The 19,542-nt window shown below is 36.7% G+C and overlaps 2 protein-coding genes across 2 annotated transcripts; both read right to left on the bottom strand.

The window, feature by feature from the left end:
- Window positions 1-3,573: 3,573 nt before the first annotated feature.
- On the bottom strand, window positions 3,574-6,222 carry LOC124157244 (60S ribosomal protein L29-1). The gene is made up of 4 exons (XM_046531811.1): window positions 6,103-6,222; window positions 5,914-5,965; window positions 5,743-5,807; window positions 3,574-3,736 (listed from the first exon to the last, which is right to left on the bottom strand). Exons 2-4 carry the CDS (start codon window positions 5,948-5,950, stop codon window positions 3,623-3,625), a joined length of 216 nt encoding a protein of 71 aa, XP_046387767.1. The 5' UTR covers window positions 5,951-5,965; window positions 6,103-6,222; the 3' UTR covers window positions 3,574-3,622.
- Window positions 6,223-9,216: 2,994 nt separating this feature from the next.
- Window positions 9,217-17,934, bottom strand: LOC124157243 (calcium-independent phospholipase A2-gamma-like). Its single transcript, XM_046531810.1, has 9 exons — window positions 17,700-17,934; window positions 16,836-17,283; window positions 16,615-16,752; window positions 16,025-16,182; window positions 15,427-15,545; window positions 14,964-15,169; window positions 12,983-13,174; window positions 11,289-11,604; window positions 9,217-10,246 (listed from the first exon to the last, which is right to left on the bottom strand). The coding sequence occupies exons 1-9, from the start codon at window positions 17,801-17,803 to the stop codon at window positions 9,951-9,953; spliced, it is 1,977 nt and encodes a 658-aa protein (XP_046387766.1). The 5' UTR covers window positions 17,804-17,934; the 3' UTR covers window positions 9,217-9,950.
- Window positions 17,935-19,542: the final 1,608 nt, after the last annotated feature.

Raw genomic sequence — 19,542 nt, 5'->3', positions numbered from 1 at the left:
GCACTAATATTTATTCTCTAATAACCCTGACCTCGATAAAAATTGTCACCTAATATATGTACTTTTTTCTTCACTGTGGAAATTTTTACTCTAGGTTCTCTGGCAACAATCTCACAAAGTTTTTGGAGGAGATTCGTAGTCCACCTTGCTACAGCATTCCAATTCACTACAAATGAACCGGGTTCATCCCATGTACACCAGCAATGGGCCTCAGTATTAGCTAGCAAAGTAAAAGCGAGGGAAAAACAGTGATTAAGAAAATGAGAGAAGGGTGAAGACCAAGACTTATTTGAAATCTATTATTGAAATAAGAAAATGGACTTCACACATATTTCTCAAGGAATTTTTATTTTGGAGTCAACATGTTTCACAAAGATGGAATGGAATCAATGAAATGGTTGAAAAATAATTCAAATGCTCTGATGGTTTTGCAAATTCCCAAACCATCTTCACCCCCCTGTGATTCATCAGGTAAACTTAATTTCAGCTGTGTGAAAATGCAGATAAACTGCAGATCTATAGAAATATAAGCCTTCGGAGCTTGAATAGCAATTGGTTAGGTTCTAAGAATGAACTCAAGAGGCCAGCCGTAGGTTTCATTGGAAGCATTGCAATGTACACAGTAGAAACATGACTGTTAAGAAGAGATATGATGGAGGCAGTCAGAAAAAACAAGGAAGAGTGGTGAAAGATTGATGAAGTGAGAAACTATATAGATATGAATATGGAGGAAAGAGATGCACAAGCAACATGGAAAGATGGATGCAATATTAAGCATGGTAGGACGAGACCATTGTTGAAGTACTCCCTAACAAAGAATATGCTAAAGTGACGAAAGGAATACATACAATGTATACAGGGAAACATGTAGATAGAGGCATGGAATTAGTTACACTTCACCCGAGCTATAGCGATACAAAATGAAGTGCTCAGTGCTATACATCAAGAATATCACCCACTGGTACACTCATCCCTCAACTCTGGGTATGATACCAAAAGCTAGGCACCCACCAAACAATCCAAAAGCAATTCCACCAAAAAGGGTTGTCACGAATGGCAGTTGCTCAGCAGGGATGGAAATGAAACCAGTATTAGGCCTCACATTTGACCCAAAGGACAAGGCTATATACACAAGAAGGATTATACACTCTGCCACCTTATTTCTGAGGGTGCTAAGGTAGGACGCTGATCATCTGGTTAAGAAGATGAGCTCTAGATGAAAGGGTGCTCATTTTCTTCAACCTGGATGACCACATGCATGGCTGATCATGGGCATCAGGAGATGAGAAACCATATTGCAGGCCTCAAGCGGGAGTGATGGGTAAACCATAGGTAATATTTTATGTGAACACACCTGTTGGACCAGCTCTTAGAGTAACAGTCAAACATTCCTCTCTATCCTCCCTAACATGATTTATCTGAAGGCCGCAATACACCTCTTACCTCATAAGAGTGAAGAATTCATCCAATTCGCTAAAGCTAGAAATTCAAAAAAATACTGCCAAGACCTACTGAGAGGGATAAATCATCCCCTTCCTACCAATAAGAAGTTAATTGGAGAATATATGAAAGTATATGTATTTAATAATTTATTTGAGAAAAAATGGGTATAATTTCTATTCAAAGGTTTAAAACTGGCTGCATAATTTGTCAAACAGTAATTGGACACCAAGCAATGATTGCTATAGGAAAAATAGTATTTTGAACAGCTTTTGTTACATTGTGTAAACGTTGCTTAAGTATCTCCTACAATCAATGGGTCGCAAGATACTAACTTCACATATCGATGAGGTTTTAAGTCTAACGATGCATTAATTTGTCGTGACATTGCTAGTTTGTTTCTTTTTGAGTGATTTCAGTGGCCCTTCATTATGTTACACTGGGTATATGACTGAGAACCATGTTGAATTGGAAAAATCTTGTATTTTTCTTTGAAGTCAACACTGCCATACTTCCTTGTGGCCAGTGATAATGAAGACAAACCGATGAAATGTAATTTGAATTCCATTGTAATTGGATCAAGTTCTGAAAGTTTATAAGAAGAAAAACTCATGATTGTGTAGTTCGTCATATTTTTATACATGCCTAATCAGTTTTTTCAATCAACAGTTCATTTGTGTGTGTTCTCAAATTCCTAAAAAATAAACTTTAAGCTATGAAAAATAGGTTCACTAAATTTTGCCTGTAGATGTAAAACCTCATTTAATAGCTATCCACATAGCGAATTACAGTAATTATCCTGTTATTTGTCCAGAAAAATGATTTTATCAAATAAAGCATAATACTCATTAACCCACCAAAAGTTAATAGCAGTAATGTATGGATTGTCAAGTACATTTTTTCTTAAGAAAGCTTTAAATCAATGAAACTGCAATGGCCATTTTCTTTAGCACTGAGTACTCCATGAAGTAAGACTTTGATAGGAGAGATAGGAAGAAAATAATATACAAAATGATGAGAAACATAAAAATAAATACAATTCAACTATATTAGACAAGACTGAGACTAGATCCCTTCTTCCTATGATCCATTATAGATATGGAAACCAACTGATATGATAGGAAAAATAAATGGCTAAAATTACCTAGATGCATTCCTGCCAGACAGGAAATAAAAAGTAAGTGCTGGTTCTATAATGCCTCACCCTCTATAAAACATTGTTTTAATAGCATTGCATAATCACTGAGATCCCATTATACAAATAGCTCCCATAATAGATACTTCAATCCTCTTCACGATGGACGGTTTGTTTTCTTCTCATTCACTTAGTTTTATTTTGCACTGGTTACACAGTGTTGAAAAGTATTTGTTTAGCATATCCCATTTACTACAATATAGAAAAGAATCATAATTGTGCGACAGTAATACGTGAGAGTGATCACAATTCCACGAGAAGGGATTGCATTGATTCGTGCCATAGTATACTTAGAAAAAACCTGGTACATGGGAAATTTACATAAGACCCAGGAATGATGAATGAACACAATGTAAACAGAGAAATGTAAGTGTAAAAATAAGAGCTAAAGGAAATACCATTCGTAAGATGTTTCTGCATGACATTAATCACAGTGTAAATGCAGTCATGTAGAGGAGGCAGAAGTATGTGAAGCCGCTTTCCACTATCTATCATCGATTGACTGACTCATAAATAGCTAAGTTATCTAATATACTGAGAAGACCATCACGATGACCTGATAAGAGTAGCGGAATACATACCACCACATAAAACCATACACCAAAGAGGAAAAATTACACTGAATTAGGGTGGATAAACATATGTAATGTACAGTCATCACACCATGAACAAATCTTAGAAAACAAACTGCTTCTCAGTTCGAACCACTCCTTCAAACACCAAAACATAAACACTTACATGAAAAAACCTGGGAATCCTAGTTTACAGGTTTCTTAGCCACAGCGTTATATGTATTACCACTGAAGAATAAGATATATTTAGACGCCCACAGACTTTGTTCACTGATTTAGCATAAACAGTCTCCAGTTAGGGTCAGAGAATAATAAAAAGAAATCCAATTCGAGGCCATAGAAACTAAACGATAATTAAATGAGTAGTCAATATTTTTATTAATTTTTATTTAAAGTAGAAGTGAACAGATGAACATTACTTCTTTGCATCCCTGGCTGCTTTCCTTTTTTGAAAAACTTTAAGTTGCTGGGCAGGTTTCAGATTATGCTTCTTCGAAAACTTCAAGTTTCTCAAGAACTTGGGGTCAACCTGGGAGAATGGAAGGAAATAAGGAGTATAAATTAAAACATATTCTATGTAACATTCCCCTATTTTTCCGAACAGCGAGCAATTTCGACACACCCAAGAATTAAAACACCGCAAAACTAGGAGGCCAGCTCCGTTTTGACTGTTATTTACCATGAACCACACAGCGAATTGCAAACATGCATGTAATACTTGTACAAGATAGTAGGCCGCTAACGTAACATAACCACTCCCATGTCAAAGGAAAGACTCAGTCAAAGAGAAGGTTGTATCTTGTCTGGCAATAAATCTACCAAAGAGATTACTAATATGTTAAGTAATTAATGTTTGTTAACACACGAGTATCTATTACACATTCACCAGAAAATAGAGAGAGACAATAAGTGCATGACAGCCCTTCCATACGATTCATTGCCTGCATGAATGATATATTACAAAAGGCAACCACAGCATTTACTGACACTGAAGGCTTTGGCTTTCTGATCTACATCTACATCTACAAATTACCCTGCGAGCCACCTCTAGGGTGTTTGGCAGGGGGTGATCAATCACCAGCATGCAGCATGCATTTGGACTCCCACATGCACACCACACCGTCCAAGAAACGTCCCGTATAACAACAAAACTATACCACTACATGCTGTTAGAAATAGAATATAGAATAGAAATTCAGAAACATGCAGTAAGTTTTACATAGGTTAGTAGGCTACACTACAAGTCATGCAATCTATTTACGCGTTCTATTGCTGCCGTTATAATCTCTTATTGATCGTGGAAAAAATGACATTCGGAATCTGTCTGTTCTGCAATCTATCTCTCTTATTTTATTTATATGATCTGATCTTCCGTAGTACGTTGGCGTCCGCAAGATATGGTTAACCTCGTCAGAAAAGACACTGCTCTTGAATTTATCTAAAAGGTTTAGTCTATCTTTCAATCTACGGTCCGACAGAGATTCCCATCCGAGTTTATGTAAGAGGTCAGTTACACTAACAAGACTATCGTAACGACCTTTCACATACCTGGCAGCTCTTCTTTGCACGCGTTCTAACTCTGTTATTAAGCCTTTTTCATGAGGGTCCCAAACACTGGCAGCGTATTCCAAATGTGGTCTAACGAGGGAAAAGTAGCTAATTTCTCTCACTTTGTCGTCGCACTTTCCTAATATTCTTTTAACAAAACCCATTTTACGATTAGCTTGACCGGTTATTTCTCGAATATGTTTATTCCACGATAGATCATTATTGAGTCTAACCCCTAGATATTTCACAGATTCAACTGCCTTTAACTGCGCGCCCCGAATGACATAGTTACGCTGTAGGGAGTTATTCTTCTTCCAGAAATTCATTACGACGCATTTTTCCAAATTTAATTCTAACTGCCAAGCATCGCACCAAGCTTGGATAGCAGCAAGGTCATTCGTTAGTTCATCTATATCTTTGCTGGAACGAATTTCTCTGTAAACTACAGCGTCGTCTGCAAATAATCGTAACTTACTCTGCACTGAACTGATTTACCAACACAACCGTTAAACATAATCAAGATAAATAAATATTACATGGAATGGAACATAAGCTAACTATAGTACTCTCGTTTTATGTACGCAATTATTTAAACATAAAGCTATAAGTAACAATCTTATCGTACTGATTATGCGCGTTTTAATTGCAAGAAATTTTCAGTTTTTTTTTAATAAAAAACTTCCCAATAGTGTACAGACTGTTGAAACAAAATTCACGCAGTAAAAATGACAATAATTGTCACTTTGTAGATGGAAGGTGCATTCCATGATTCTCAGTGTACACACTTCTATGGGAGTGACATACTAACACGTCCAGGCAACTCGAAATACCTCCTAAATGTAAGCACATCTTATACCTCATATGTTTCAACTGAACTCAACTTTGGGCTACGCAACAATCCACCGCATACGACCTTCATAGAAATTCCATAAAATATTACTTAAGTAGTCTTCCCAGAGAAATATTGAAAAATTACAAAATACCTACCCCTCTCGTCGATTCATGGCGAAACCGCTTGGGCCTCTTGATTCCATTCCTGTGGGCTTTCTTATCTATTAAATTAAATAAAATATCAAATGTATTATTTAAGTTTAACACGATGCAGAATTTGCACACATTAATGCGAAGTAAATAGGGAATAAAAGAAGAGAAACTTACGCTGATTATGAGACGTGTGGTTCTTTGACTTTGCCATTGTTGACTTTTACACCTGCATTAACAAAGCAGGATAAAATAGATTGATTAGTAGAATTCATTAAAGTAATATTCCTACATGAAATATTTAACTCATTCGTAGTAAAAATACAACGGATGATAGTAAATATTCAATGATTAAAATTGGCATACCTTCAACACGTCTGTGTTCACGTTATCCAAACAATTGCAAGGAGAATTTTACCGGAAGTGCGCCGAGTGCGCCAATATAAAACGCTGCTGTTTTATCAAGTTTCAAAATTTCCTCCTAGACAAGAGATGGCACTGCAAAACCTTGTAACAGGAACCGCCAATTCAAAAGCGTATATATAACATGAAACCTCTCTTAAACCTGTTTAGCGATCACACCTTTTAAAGACCAGTATTTTATGGAACCTCTTATGCTTCCTGTGGATGTTGGCGCCGTCGGCACTTAAAACGAGTCCACGCCGAGACTCAGAAGAAAATGAGATGTCTCACACAATATACCTATCCAATTAAGTCGATTTATTATCACTATTACTTGGTAGAGGAATAAATACTCAATATTCAACCTTAGTTTTGAACCTCTTTATCCTTGGGATTCAATTTTTAATCACATTTCATTAGAAAAGGAAATGATTAACGATTATCCCTTTTCATTCAAAACACACATCTTTCGTCCCATTTTGATGCAACTTTTTTATTTACCATGTAGATGTCTCCCAAAATTCTTACAGATCACCAGCAGTTTGGAACCACTGGTCTTAATTTTAAGTTTAAAATGGTTGGCATTTTTTCCTAACTATTCAACGATAAGTGCAATAAAAGGGAAAATTAAATGGTGACTTCATTATTCAGTCACTTTATAAAAATAATACAATCTGATAATGCCTATATAGGTGTGAATCATGGCAAAACACAGTCGCAAATAGTTTGCCATCCCACATTAGGGTAGTTTCCTTCATCACAGAAAATGAAAGGTATTGATTGCAATTCGTTAACCCACCATTATTGAATTCATAATATACAAATTAGTTGTTTTAGAAATCCCAGTATAGATGAATGTAAATGGTCAATTTCAACCTCATTTGAATAAGGCCAGATTGGCACCCATTCAACGCCAATCAATGTGACGTCACAGGGGCCCAGATGCTATACGAGTAGTCAGGAGTTTTACATCGTCTGTGATTACCTACACATGCTTGAGGCACCGAGCTCGGAGAAACATCTCTTAATAATCACCTATCAAAATTGCCTATGGTCAAAAAGTTTCTTTCATTCTACAGGGTATTAATAATCCTTATTTAAGCCAACTGCTACGTGCTAGCAGCATACTCTGCTACGTGTTAGCAGCCTACATCGTAGCAGTGCTCATAGCCTCGCCTCACACAGCTGCAGCCGGAACCAAAATGACATCACACAGGCTTTTCCCAGCATTCATACTTAGCCGTCACATTTTTGCGTGCTTGAAATTTTTCACTTTTATTTAATTGCAAAAAATAGATATCGTAATTTAAAAATCTATAAGCGTGAAATATGTACTCCAGGAGTAATAATATTTCGATTTAGGCAATAAAAAAAAGGAAACCACCCTATGTTTCAAGGATTAAAGTAGAAAATTTTTATGCCTCGTTTTTATTCCTTTCTGCACCAATATCATTGCTAAACTTTGCATTCCTTATCACATGCTTTCCTTAGTTACAAAAAATGGGAGATCACCAGCACTGACTTAGCAAGGTGGTAACGTCTGGATGCCCTCCACCCCCGAAATTTAAAAACACAATTATGTACTTGGTTCATCATTAATTATGTCCCAAAGACGTAATTGACCAAGAGCATGGTCATGCATAAGTATGTTCTGGATCTTAACCCTTTTGCGCAGAATGTCAGGTGGAGCCGACTGGCATTTTCATGCACAGAAGACCTGATGTCGGGTATAGCTGTCAAGGATTTTTCAACGCAAATGACCGCATGTCGGGTTCAACTTACCTGAGGGAAGGGCAGTGACCGCAATTGTCGGATAAGTTCAGGACCGGCCTGATACTCAGCTTAGCGAGACCCTAGGGCCACTCCGGGGCAATTAAGCTCGACCCTCCCACTCTTTAATGATCATCCTTACCACAGAAATCTGTTGCGGAGTGGTTATATTCTCAATGGTTTTTGCAATGATATATTTTATTGCATACTACAATTTTTTTATACTTTGAAATGAATTCTTCGTTTTTTTCTGTATGCAAGTGATTTTAAATGAAATTTTAGAGTTAAGAGTAATGGAATTCTGGACTTATTGTCACCTTGTGTTCACCAACTTTGTTTTTAATAACGCTAGAAATCCGTTTAAAATTCCTCAATGCTTGTCATTCTTTTAGGTGAGTAAATGATTGAAAATCAAATGCAATACTTGGTTGAAAAAATGCTGGTAATGCAATAAGTTGACAGTTGATTCATGCTAAGATAGAGTTTGAGGGTCTAGTCCAGTGGCCCAAGGGTGCAGCCAGGAATTAAGGCTGAGGGAGGTTTAGGTGCAACTAATACCGTGGTGTGTGGGCTATTCTATTCGTAATATCAATCTAATTAAGTAAAATGGATTTAACTCAAAATTTTCTCTTTTTATACCCCTCGCTGCGCCACTGCAGTGGCCGGGGTAAGGGTTGGGCACACCATTGAGCTGAGTCCCAAATCCGAGGGACAACAGTTCCAGGGTAACTCCACCCCAAAAAAGGGCTCCGTAGAGAGATTTAAAATATTTTAATGGTACTCGTAGCACAGAAAACATTTTCATATTGTTTCGGCGGCAGGAAAGGGTTAAGTATGTCCTGAGGATGTACTTGAGCCAGTACGTGGTATAATAGTGGTATACTTGGATTGAAATGTGGCCTTGACGAAGTCATCAATACTGATCATGACACTATAACATTTATAAATTTGTATCTCATGAAAATTAGGAAAGGCTCATTTCCCTCTACAGCAATATAAATAATTCTCAAAAACTCACTGTTACTACACACACCCAGACACTAATTTAAAACATGCACTAAAAAAGTGTTCAAAAGTCAACTTTGAGAAACTTCTACTTCTACCAGATTGACTTGGAAAGGAGTCCTGCCAATTTAGGAATAGACAAAATTCAGGACCTCAGCATTATTGCTCAAGATATCTACTGTATCTAAAGACCATTCTAATTTAGTTCATTAACAATATAATTCAACTGGTATTTGATAAACAGTAGGTGTACATTTGATCCACTCAACGAGGAAGTAATAGGTCATTAATGATTGAAGATGATTTGAAAGACATCATTTATTATAAAAACTTAACAATGAAAATGAAATATTTCTTGTATACTAAACAACAGAATAATAAATATTTATGTACATTGGTAACTAAAGAAGATGGCAAGGGTAACTCTCAAAGATAGTATCACAAGCTTTCATTTTGAAATAACAATTCAGAGACTCACTTAACCTTTAAATATAAACCATGATGAGCTGCATAAAAATTCACATGATAAAAAAATGATAAATAAGTACTATTTGGTATGTAAATTAATACTGTTAAAAATATTTCACAAGACAAAAACTATGATTAAAAAAACAAATTAGAAAATGTCCTCTCCAATACCAATATGGATGTAGAGAGAGAGATGATGTATGAATTGTTAAAGATATTCACAGAAAAACTATGGTTACATCTTGAAGTTAATATTTTGCTTTCAACAGAAATTTCCAAAAGTTGTGAGCAAATTTACCATGGAGAAGACATGCAGGGGTAGGGTTCCTAAAGGCATTTCATCCTTGGTCTAACTTGTTCATGATTCTGAGTCAATGTCGTCATTGATTTAATGATTTCTTGTTCACTAAACCCTCTTTGCTATACAAAATAAAAAGCCAAATGTTAACAAAAACATCTTAAAGCACATAAAAATATTTTACAAAAAGTACCAGAAATAAATATGGTCCCAAAAACTGTGACAATTAAATTTCTTGTACATGAATATTAGCCCTTAACAGGGTAATAATTTACCTCCTTCCAGTCAGTTTAACATGGATTGTATTTAACAATGACGGGAATCCTTCCGCAGACCGCAGCCTAAACCAATCAACAGATTTCTGTGGGATGGATTTTGGGGCCATTAAAGCATCAGCAACCTCGTGGAATGACTCTTCGTTACGGCGGACATACATGGCGGCATCTATTTCTAGCCTCTTCAGATGCTCTGGCCTGATCTCATCTAAATTTGTGTTTTCTGTCAGGTGAGGATTGAAGCGGAAATAAACCCCAGCAGGAAGCATATCACTCAGCATGGTATGAACTCCTGGAGAAGCATAAAGAAATATGAGAGAAAAAAATGTACGTTAGCATGGTAACTTCAACTGCGGGCATGCATGGAAATGTATTTTAATTTTAAGAAAATACCAGATTAGGGATATTGCAATGATATTATAGTTAGCATATCTTCCTGCAACTCATTGATATGTAATAAACATAAGCTGATATAAAGGTACCTAGTCCTATCCATTCACAGTGGAAAACATAAAAATCAGATGTAATGCTAATATACCTAAAAATATTTGTAGTGATGATTGTGATACATATACACCGTGGCTACAAAAAGTACATGTATTAACCTATTTTTCAATGCTTCCCACTTTCCCAATTAAAGGAATAAAAATAAAATTCTCAATATTTTTGTGGGAAAGTACTAGGAGAGTTATTGACATCATTCATGGATCCATTAGGGGGCCAAAAATTTTCTTATTTATATGCATCCAAACATTTACTAATGTGCCACAAACTTTTCAAGCAGTTGACAACTTTTTATCTACATGAGTTTTGGAAATAATTCCATCATTTGAGGAGCCTCAAATGCATATGATAAAAAAGACTCCTTTGAATTTTGAAAACATAAGGAGATGTTGATACTTTTAAGTGCGGTGTAAATGGGCTCAAAGGAAAAACAAGACAGACAAAGGAAAAACAAGACAAGTGCTGTGAGAGAAATGTTTGCACAGCAAACATTTCTCTCACAGCACTTGCTGTCTGCAGCCAAAGCATGATGAGAGAAATGATGTCACCATCAAAGAGAAGTTTTTCCAAGCAGTGAAATTTCCATTTTTAAATGTTAAAGTATCACCTTTGTTGGCATTATTGCTACAAACTAATTGACGCGAGCAAAATATTTTTCCGGTAGCCTTTACTATTACTATTTATCACATAAAATATGGCTATTTCTGTTCCTTGCAAACTACCCATGAAAGAGATTTTAAAAAAATTTAACAATTTAAATGGTCAAACAATATTCAATTCCATTTTATTTCAGAGAAAAATTCCATATCAGTTCAGCAATGGACGCCCACCTTCCGTGTCCGTAGCACTGTCGAGTATCTTCAGAAATTTTGTCTTCCACGATGAAATTGCAGCAGGTTTAGGAGAGGAATGTGCTGAGATGTCTTCCAATGTGGATATTTCTTCAGGAGGTGCTATGAACTCGCCCTCAGAGCCACCTGCCTGCTCAGCCATTCGGGTGCGGCTGAGATGTGGTAAGGGCATACCAGCATGTTGCTGCCGGCCCGTTCCTAGAGACAAGACACACTGGAGCGGACTATCAGGCCATAAATGCCTCGCCTCATGAATTGCGACAGCGGTGGGATTATTCACCAAGATACCACCATCCTGAAAACAGATACGTACATGATATTTAGGAGAGGACAGAAGTAAGGAGGCATCACCAATTAGTTTCCAATTGATTACTTCATCTCAATGGTATACAAGCATAGAAATCACTCAACTTGCTAAATGTTCTAGTTTGACTATAGGTCCAGCCAAGTAGAGGGTGTGGAAATGAACTATTGAATTTTGTATTCAGAAGGAAATAATCAGCATTGACTATATTCAAAATATTTCTTTGATAATCATCAGCTAATATCTACTGGGAAAGAAATACTTTAATTTCTATGAAACAAGCCCCAAATCCGTACAATAAAAAATTAATTACCATAACTCAAACACATGTCAAACAAATTTCAGCAGACTACCAGGGAATCTACAATACATATATGGAGGGAAGAGAAGTCATTTGCCAATTTAGTAGTTAGTTTTGGTTTGCTACTCCTAATGATTTACCCTTTTCCTGAATGATAATAATGAAATATGTTGTACATTAAAGCCAACTCTTGCTCAATTACACCTTGGCCTCTTCTAATTGTAAGATATTTTACAGCCTCTCTTAGCCCATTCATCTACTCCATGTAAACATTTCCATTCACTTCATCACAATTGAAAAACTGGCAATTTTCATACATATTTTCAAAAGTGCTCAAAGTATTGAACACAAAAGAAAGGTAAAGAATTAATGCTTGGAATACTAAGAGGGAACATGAAGACATGCACACCATATTGGAGTACTTTAATACATAAGTCATGCAGTCATTACTTACTAGGACAATATTCACATTCATAGAAAACTAGTATGTAAGCCTAAAAATAATTTTTGCATCGATAGTCAGTAGTTGAGTGGGGAGAAGCAAACATTAAGAAAAAATGAAGTTTTACTGGGAAGAGAATTGTAGAAAAGAATACATAGAATTGGTGAATTGATAAAACTGATTGTTTAAGGTGCAACTTTGTGAAAGCGATTCATTATTAAAATTACAAAGAAGAACTTAGTGCTTTCACATGAATGAATGCATGTGAAAGCACAAAGTTCTTCTCTTTAACTTGTGAACTGAGTTTTTTAATATAGTTATGAAGGTACTAATAATGAGCTTTAACTCTTCACAAAATTTTAAATACATATGAGCATTAAAATATTTTTGGGGTTCCCAAAAGATAATTCACCTCACCAGATAAATTAATATTTACGCAAGACAGTTAAATCTTGTCCTTCGAGAAACACAAATGAATTGCTTGATACAAAAACCTTGAAACATGAAAATGATACTGATGATGATAATGCAGCGTAACAAACATTAATTAGAAAATGGGTTGGAAAGAAACTTCCAAATGCTCTGATATTTGGCTATTTAAAAAAAACCAATTCACTATGACTTACCTGATGAAGAAATTCACCAATTCGAAACTCTTCAAAGTATGAAGGAGCAGCAGCGGATGCCCTCACTGCTTCCCACAATTGGTGCCTAGAACTCCCAATGTATTGTGACTGCATGCCATAAGGAAGATTGTAGTTACGGAAGACATATGCTAATATTCTTGGTTGATTTACTACTGTAGAAACAGCTGCCATCTACAACAGAAAACAGAGAAGATACAAATAGTACTCTCAGAACAATAAAAATTTTATTTTAAAATTTAAAACATTATTTAAAGTACTAATTTAACCCTTTCGCACCGAATTCCGCACCTGTGCGGCGAGGATTTTTTTTCCTCAACTACGAATGCCACACCAGTGCGTCCTGAATGTTCTTACCCTAACCAACGAATGCCGCACCTGTGCGGCACAGGTCGAAAAAAGTGACCATGGCGGACACAATAGACCCACGGACGCGGTCGCCCCTTGTGATCCGCCTTAGCGCGAGCCCAGCCCCTTCTTCGGCCGCTCAGGTCGACCCTTTCCTATCCTCTCCACCCGGTCAACTACTGTTATTTGCAGTGTGTTTTCCAAAAAAATATTTGTTGCTTACTTTTGAAATCCAATGCTAGAAATGAATCCATATTTTTTTTGCTGACCACATGGAAATTTCAAACGAAATTCTAACGTTAATATCAACAGAGTTATAGAACAACTAGTAAATATACTAAATCCGTCTATATAAACATTAGAACTTCGTTTAAAATTTCCGCACGCTCAGAAAAAAACACGAAATTCATTTTGAATTAAAAAAAATCGATACGAACAACAAATATTTGCATATATTTGCGTTAATATTTTAGCTAGTTGACCGGGGACTCGTGCTAGGAAGGGGCTTTTAATCCCTCTAGGGTCTGGGACAGAGGCCGAGGAAAAGGATCGGCGCCCCACCGAGTTAGGTCCAAAAATGTTTTGGGAGGGACCCACTGCCTTTAGTCGACGCGGAAAGGCTTCGTACAGAAGAGTAAAGAAAACTTTCAAGAGACTCGTATTGAGGAAGAATTTCCTTCAACGAAGGTCCAGCGCGAAAGGGTTAATAATGTGGTGTCACATCTTACAACAAGAGAAAAAAGACCTTTGCTCTTATTTCCAGCAACACCAAAGAAAGAAAATTCTGGCTTACTATCTTTTCTACTTTTCTTAATTACCTATTTCTCTTCTATTCCCCAGAAAAAAACTTTTAATACCTTAAAAAATACTGAATGATTGAAAGGAGTTTTTTCTTATATTATCTCATACAATTTCTTGTACATATAAAAGGAGTTTATATTTTTTGTAGAAGTCATGGTATAAAAATGCTTCATTTCTTCTTTCCACACAATAACAACACACTTTATGCTCCATAATATGTGTAAATAGTCGAGAATCAATGAGCAGAAATGTGATTCAATATCACAGGTAATTAGCACGACTTCTAGTCCATACACTGTGTAATGCTTGATTGAATTCAATCACTGTTTTCTAAAAATGCAAAGTATAACAAGATGAATGGAAGTAGGGTAGAAAATATTGTTAAATACAATTCCCTGTAACAAAAACTGTGTCACCATCACATAAATGCATAAAATAAAAATGTAATTTCTCAATTTTTTCTAATGTCAATGTGACAATTACTACTAGAATTACCCACTGCTTAAAGCTCATTTAACAAATAAATAATCAACTCTCTCATTATTATTAATTCATGATACTACTTAGATCATAATATTAGCACATATAGTTCTTTACCGATAAAAGAAAAAAAAGGTGACTAATGCATATTGCTGTCCTATCTTACTTAAAGGAAAATGGAATGAACTTCCAACACAAAATTTAGGAAATGCTTTATTTTTTCATACAATTTTTCCTGTAGTTCTAAGTGACTTTTTCACAGCCACAAATGAACTTTACATGGAGCTTGTAAGCAAATTACGTAACTCTAACACCACGATAAAATTAGACTGACCTTTGGACATAAAGGATCCCTGGCAGTTTTCCCCATGGACATATCTCCCAGGTACTCCCTTAAGAGAGCTTCCCACCGTTGAGTGTCATAATATGAATGAGACCAAACCAAGCTGCTCGTCCCCCAGAAAGGACTTTGGTCGAATATTTTTCCGCTAAGCTCTCTGTACATTTTTGAGCATTCTTCCAGAGATTTCTTATGCGGACCTGTCAAAATTCATGTATTAATTAATGAGGTGCAAAATGGCAAATAATTTCTAATATAATCCATTACATCAATCTGCTCGACTCATTAGAGATCAGCTACACTTAGTTATCTAGAAAGATCTGGGATACGAGAATCACAGACCTCACAGCAAAATTTTAACCGAGTCTCAGACCAAGAATTGTGCTGAATCAATCCTCTAACTGCTTGCATGAATGAAAAATGGTGATTCTAATATAGCCAAAGTAATAACACTCACCAAGAAGGCAAGCAAGGATTGCTCCAGTGCTTACACCACATATGTAATCAAAGAGCTCGTGCACCTTTTTTCCTGTATGCTGTTCCAGCTTTCTCAGCATCTCAACAATCATTACACCCCTGCAAATGAAGCCAAAGTGAATGTAAGTAAAATTGCAGCAACATACTTAGCATGCTACTACGCCATTTAATCATTGAAAGTTATTATATACGTGGGTTTACCTCAACACTCCATATTACCACACCAACACTTGCTCTAATAAATATGAAAATATATTTTTGAAAGAGGACTACCCGGGGAAAATCTTGTGTCTCATTTGGAAATTCATAGTCTGAGGTTTATTTTTTCTATTTTGAATGGTCCTTGAAAAAAACATTTATCTTGGAAAAATGCTGCATTTTCCACAAAAATAAAATCCTTATCCATCACCATTTTCAGTAGATGTTAATGAGTCCACACGAACTAACACAGATACAACACCAACGACAACAAAGTTAATAAATTTTTTGATGGATTTCAAAAATATTATTCTATCAATCTCTTTTTAATGAGTTTTACTCATGCAATTATACAGAGACTTTAAGAATGAACCATGTACCTAGTTCCTCCTCCATCCATGGAGAGAATCCTGATTCCTCTGCCAGGAAGAGGGTCCACGAAGCCAAGGAGTGAAAGCCCTTCTCGTATCACACCCTGAACCTCTTCTTCATCTGACTCTAATCTTCTCAAACCAAGAAGCATAGCAATCCCACCTTCCTGAAAACAAGAAGAGTAATAACACATACTGCAATTAAATATCATGACAGTGTATGCTCCTCAGAGGCTAAGGTGCTTTAATTCATGAAAAGGCTATTCCAAGCAATACCATATATCATGTACCTTACATTTTCTAAAAAAATCAATTTCACAATTGAATGACAAAGTTACAATGAGGAGCATGATTTAAACCAAATCCTAGTTTTTAACAAACATTTTATTACTGATGAATGATTTACAAGAGGGCAAATTTCAGCACCACATCCTGGCAAGAAAGCTATGTAAAAAATGAAAGGAAAATTACCTGCCATTTATGCTATTAACACACTTTCAAAATCACTGATGAAGACTACGGTGCATAATCATATCACCACAATTCTACCAATAAGCAACTACGTGAATGAGCACATGAAAGGATTTAATTTAGCCTACCTTGACTGCTAAATCTTTGGCTTGAGGATACTCGTTCAAGTGACTGACAAGGTCCTCCAGTCGTTTAAACCGAGAAGATTTCGTTTCTGCAGATCTTACGGAGGATATAACATGCTTCGTTCTCGCATCGATACTAGCCTGCAAAACAAAAATGGCAATTAATTGCCTCAAGAAGGTGTTGACATGAACACTGGAATTGGTGGCACTGTACAATGGTTCACCTTGGTCACAGGAACATTTCTTTTCTTCCATCTCGGAGAAGCGTCATCGATAACTTCTACTGCAGCGGGTTTAGCTTTAAAGGGCAACTTTAAGCCATTTAAATACTGAGGAATTTTTGCAGGATTCTTAGCGGATTCCTCGGTGGCATTAGATGTCATAGCTACCCCACCGTTGGCACTCGAACTAACCACTTTCTCTCCATTAGCAATTTTTTTCTGAGTTTCAAGAGCTTTTACAGCAAAAATCGATGGAAGTTTCTGAACAGCTTTAATCCACTCTTTATTGATGGCAAAGAAGTTTTTGTCCCCCGCAGCCCTCATGACGTATTCTTTAATTTGTTTCAAAGCCTGAACAGGAATTACACTTCTCATTTGCTGAGACCTTGTTGACATTTTCACAGCACTCTGCATTGTCTTCTCCGTAGACACATTACCAGTGTTATAGGGCCTGCAGAGAAAAATAAATCCATGGAACTTCTTACTGTGTTATTTAGAGTCTATCAAAAAAATTTAACATTCGCGATTCAATAACTTCATGAGGAACGTGCAAGAAATTATTTGCTGAAATGAACTAAAGAGCTAAAACCAACCCTCACTTAGAAAATACAACGAAGATTTCATTAATTTTGAATATTCTGAATTTTGAGCAGCTACAGATAATTTCTCCATGTTTTACAACGCACTTTAGAATTTACATGGTACATCACATGACAACAACAACAAACAATACGCTACATGATTCTGGAATGTTTTGAATATTACGTCACAGGCGTTAAAGGCGACAAACGCTCCTAGTTGTTCTATTCCATATTAGCAACAATTATCTCTAAGATAGAGCTAAGATATAAAAATTAAAATGCTCACCTCAGGCTGAAACAAGAACAGCGTTGGCATCGCCTATATCCTTTACTGAGAGACATGTTGTATTCCTGTAACCTTAGGATGCACCTTCTCGCACTATATTTCATCACTTAACAGCGAAGTAAAACTCCAGGTATACTGGAAACTGAGCGTATATTGTACGTTATTCACAAATATCAATCGATCAGTGCAGCATCTTTCAGCTGTACTACACCACTGAGGCTTGCGCACGGCAGTCCCAACTTAAAAACATCCCACTTGGCTCCGCCCATATGTTTACCTCGCAGGACCTCACCCCATATGACGTAAGGTGAAATTACGACGAATCGTCTCGCGTCGTACTAGATATGAATAGCGCGTTTTCTACGGGGTCGAGTCGAAGTAAATAATACCATGTAGGATTCAAGGGAAGAATTTGATAGGTAAAACAGCATAATTATTCAGTCACGTAATTTAAAATTCCCAAGAAAAATTCACGCAATACACACGTCTCAGTGCTAACATAATAGCTGGCACATTCAATTTTGACATTTACCGATCATATAATATGCAAATCCATCCTTTAAGAATGAGTGCCAGCGGTCGTCCATAGAACTTCAAAGAACATTAGGAGCGAAAATTCACTTTCTTATAAATAGTAGCTCAGGATAGCTGTGTAGATAATGTATAAATTTTGTCGTAAAATGTCATTAATTTTTACTTATACTTATAATTGGAGATCCTTACACATTGGAATTTACTCGTGTCTCGGCAGTCAAGGACAATTTTTGAAGAATTTCGGTGCAAAATGGAGAGCTGTGGATGTAACCAAAAATATTTCGAAGGAGAAGTAGTTGAGGGGTTGTTCGGGGGGATTAATTTCAGAGGAACCTTTCGGAGAGAGGTTATTTTAGGGGAATCATGGGAGAGGGTCTATCCGTCATGTCAGTGCTGCTGGGCATTGTTTGCTCTTCATTTCTCCTGGGGTAAAAACGGTAAATATAACAATTACTGCGCGAACGGCGGCGAAATTAGAAATAGGAAAAAATTCCTCTGGACCGGGAATCGAACTCGGATAGCAAAACGCCCGTAATTCGACTCCCGGTCTGGGGAAAAATTCTCATGCATGCGAATCAGGGGTAGAGTCCAGAAAGGCCAGATTATTTTTGGGGGTCCGCGGATTCGCATGAAAATGCAACGCCAAAAGCTTCGAGGGGGAAGGAGGTAGTTGACAACCCTTTATCCTCCCCCCTGCATGCTAAGGGAGTGGAGAGAAAATGCCGTCTTAAGAAGGCATTGGGAGAGCCCATTCTATGTGGACTAAGCTTCTTAGTGAGCGTCCTTGAGCTGGGCACCGTTAATTTTTCCCAAGTTTCTCTACATCCTATCCCACCTCAATAGCTCAAGTATAATGAAAATAAAATCAGAAAAGCTAATTGTAAGCGTGATGGAGTGAATTCCATTCGAAGGATATTTTGATGTTGGTAACTATTTTGTGCCTTGTATGTGGTAACATCGAAACCTTAGGTCGTGAATAAAAGTTTATAATTGTGAAAAATTGCAAGTGTTTCTTTCAATATAATGAAAATGATTACAGACGATGCTGATCCTTAGGGACGCGAATGTCCCCTTTCAGGAGCAGAAGAGAAGGTAGCAACAATGGAGATATCTGGGTGCTTCCCAACAGTCCCGAAAAGTTTAGGGGCTCCAAAAAGTTAAGAATGATCAAATTTGGGAAAACAATAAGAATCGATTTTATGTCTCGAAACCTGCGCACAAGAGATGCAAAATGATCCGTTGTTCAACTGTGAAGATGTCGAATACCAGAGAGTTCACTTTATTTACAAATTACCTGCCGCAGGGCCAG

Source organism: Ischnura elegans, chromosome 4 (genome assembly GCF_921293095.1).
Source record: "Ischnura elegans chromosome 4, ioIscEleg1.1, whole genome shotgun sequence".
Lineage (NCBI taxonomy): Eukaryota > Metazoa > Arthropoda > Insecta > Odonata > Coenagrionidae > Ischnura > Ischnura elegans.
The sequence above is the reverse complement of the archived record's forward strand: the minus strand, read 5'-3'. Positions and strand labels throughout refer to the sequence as shown.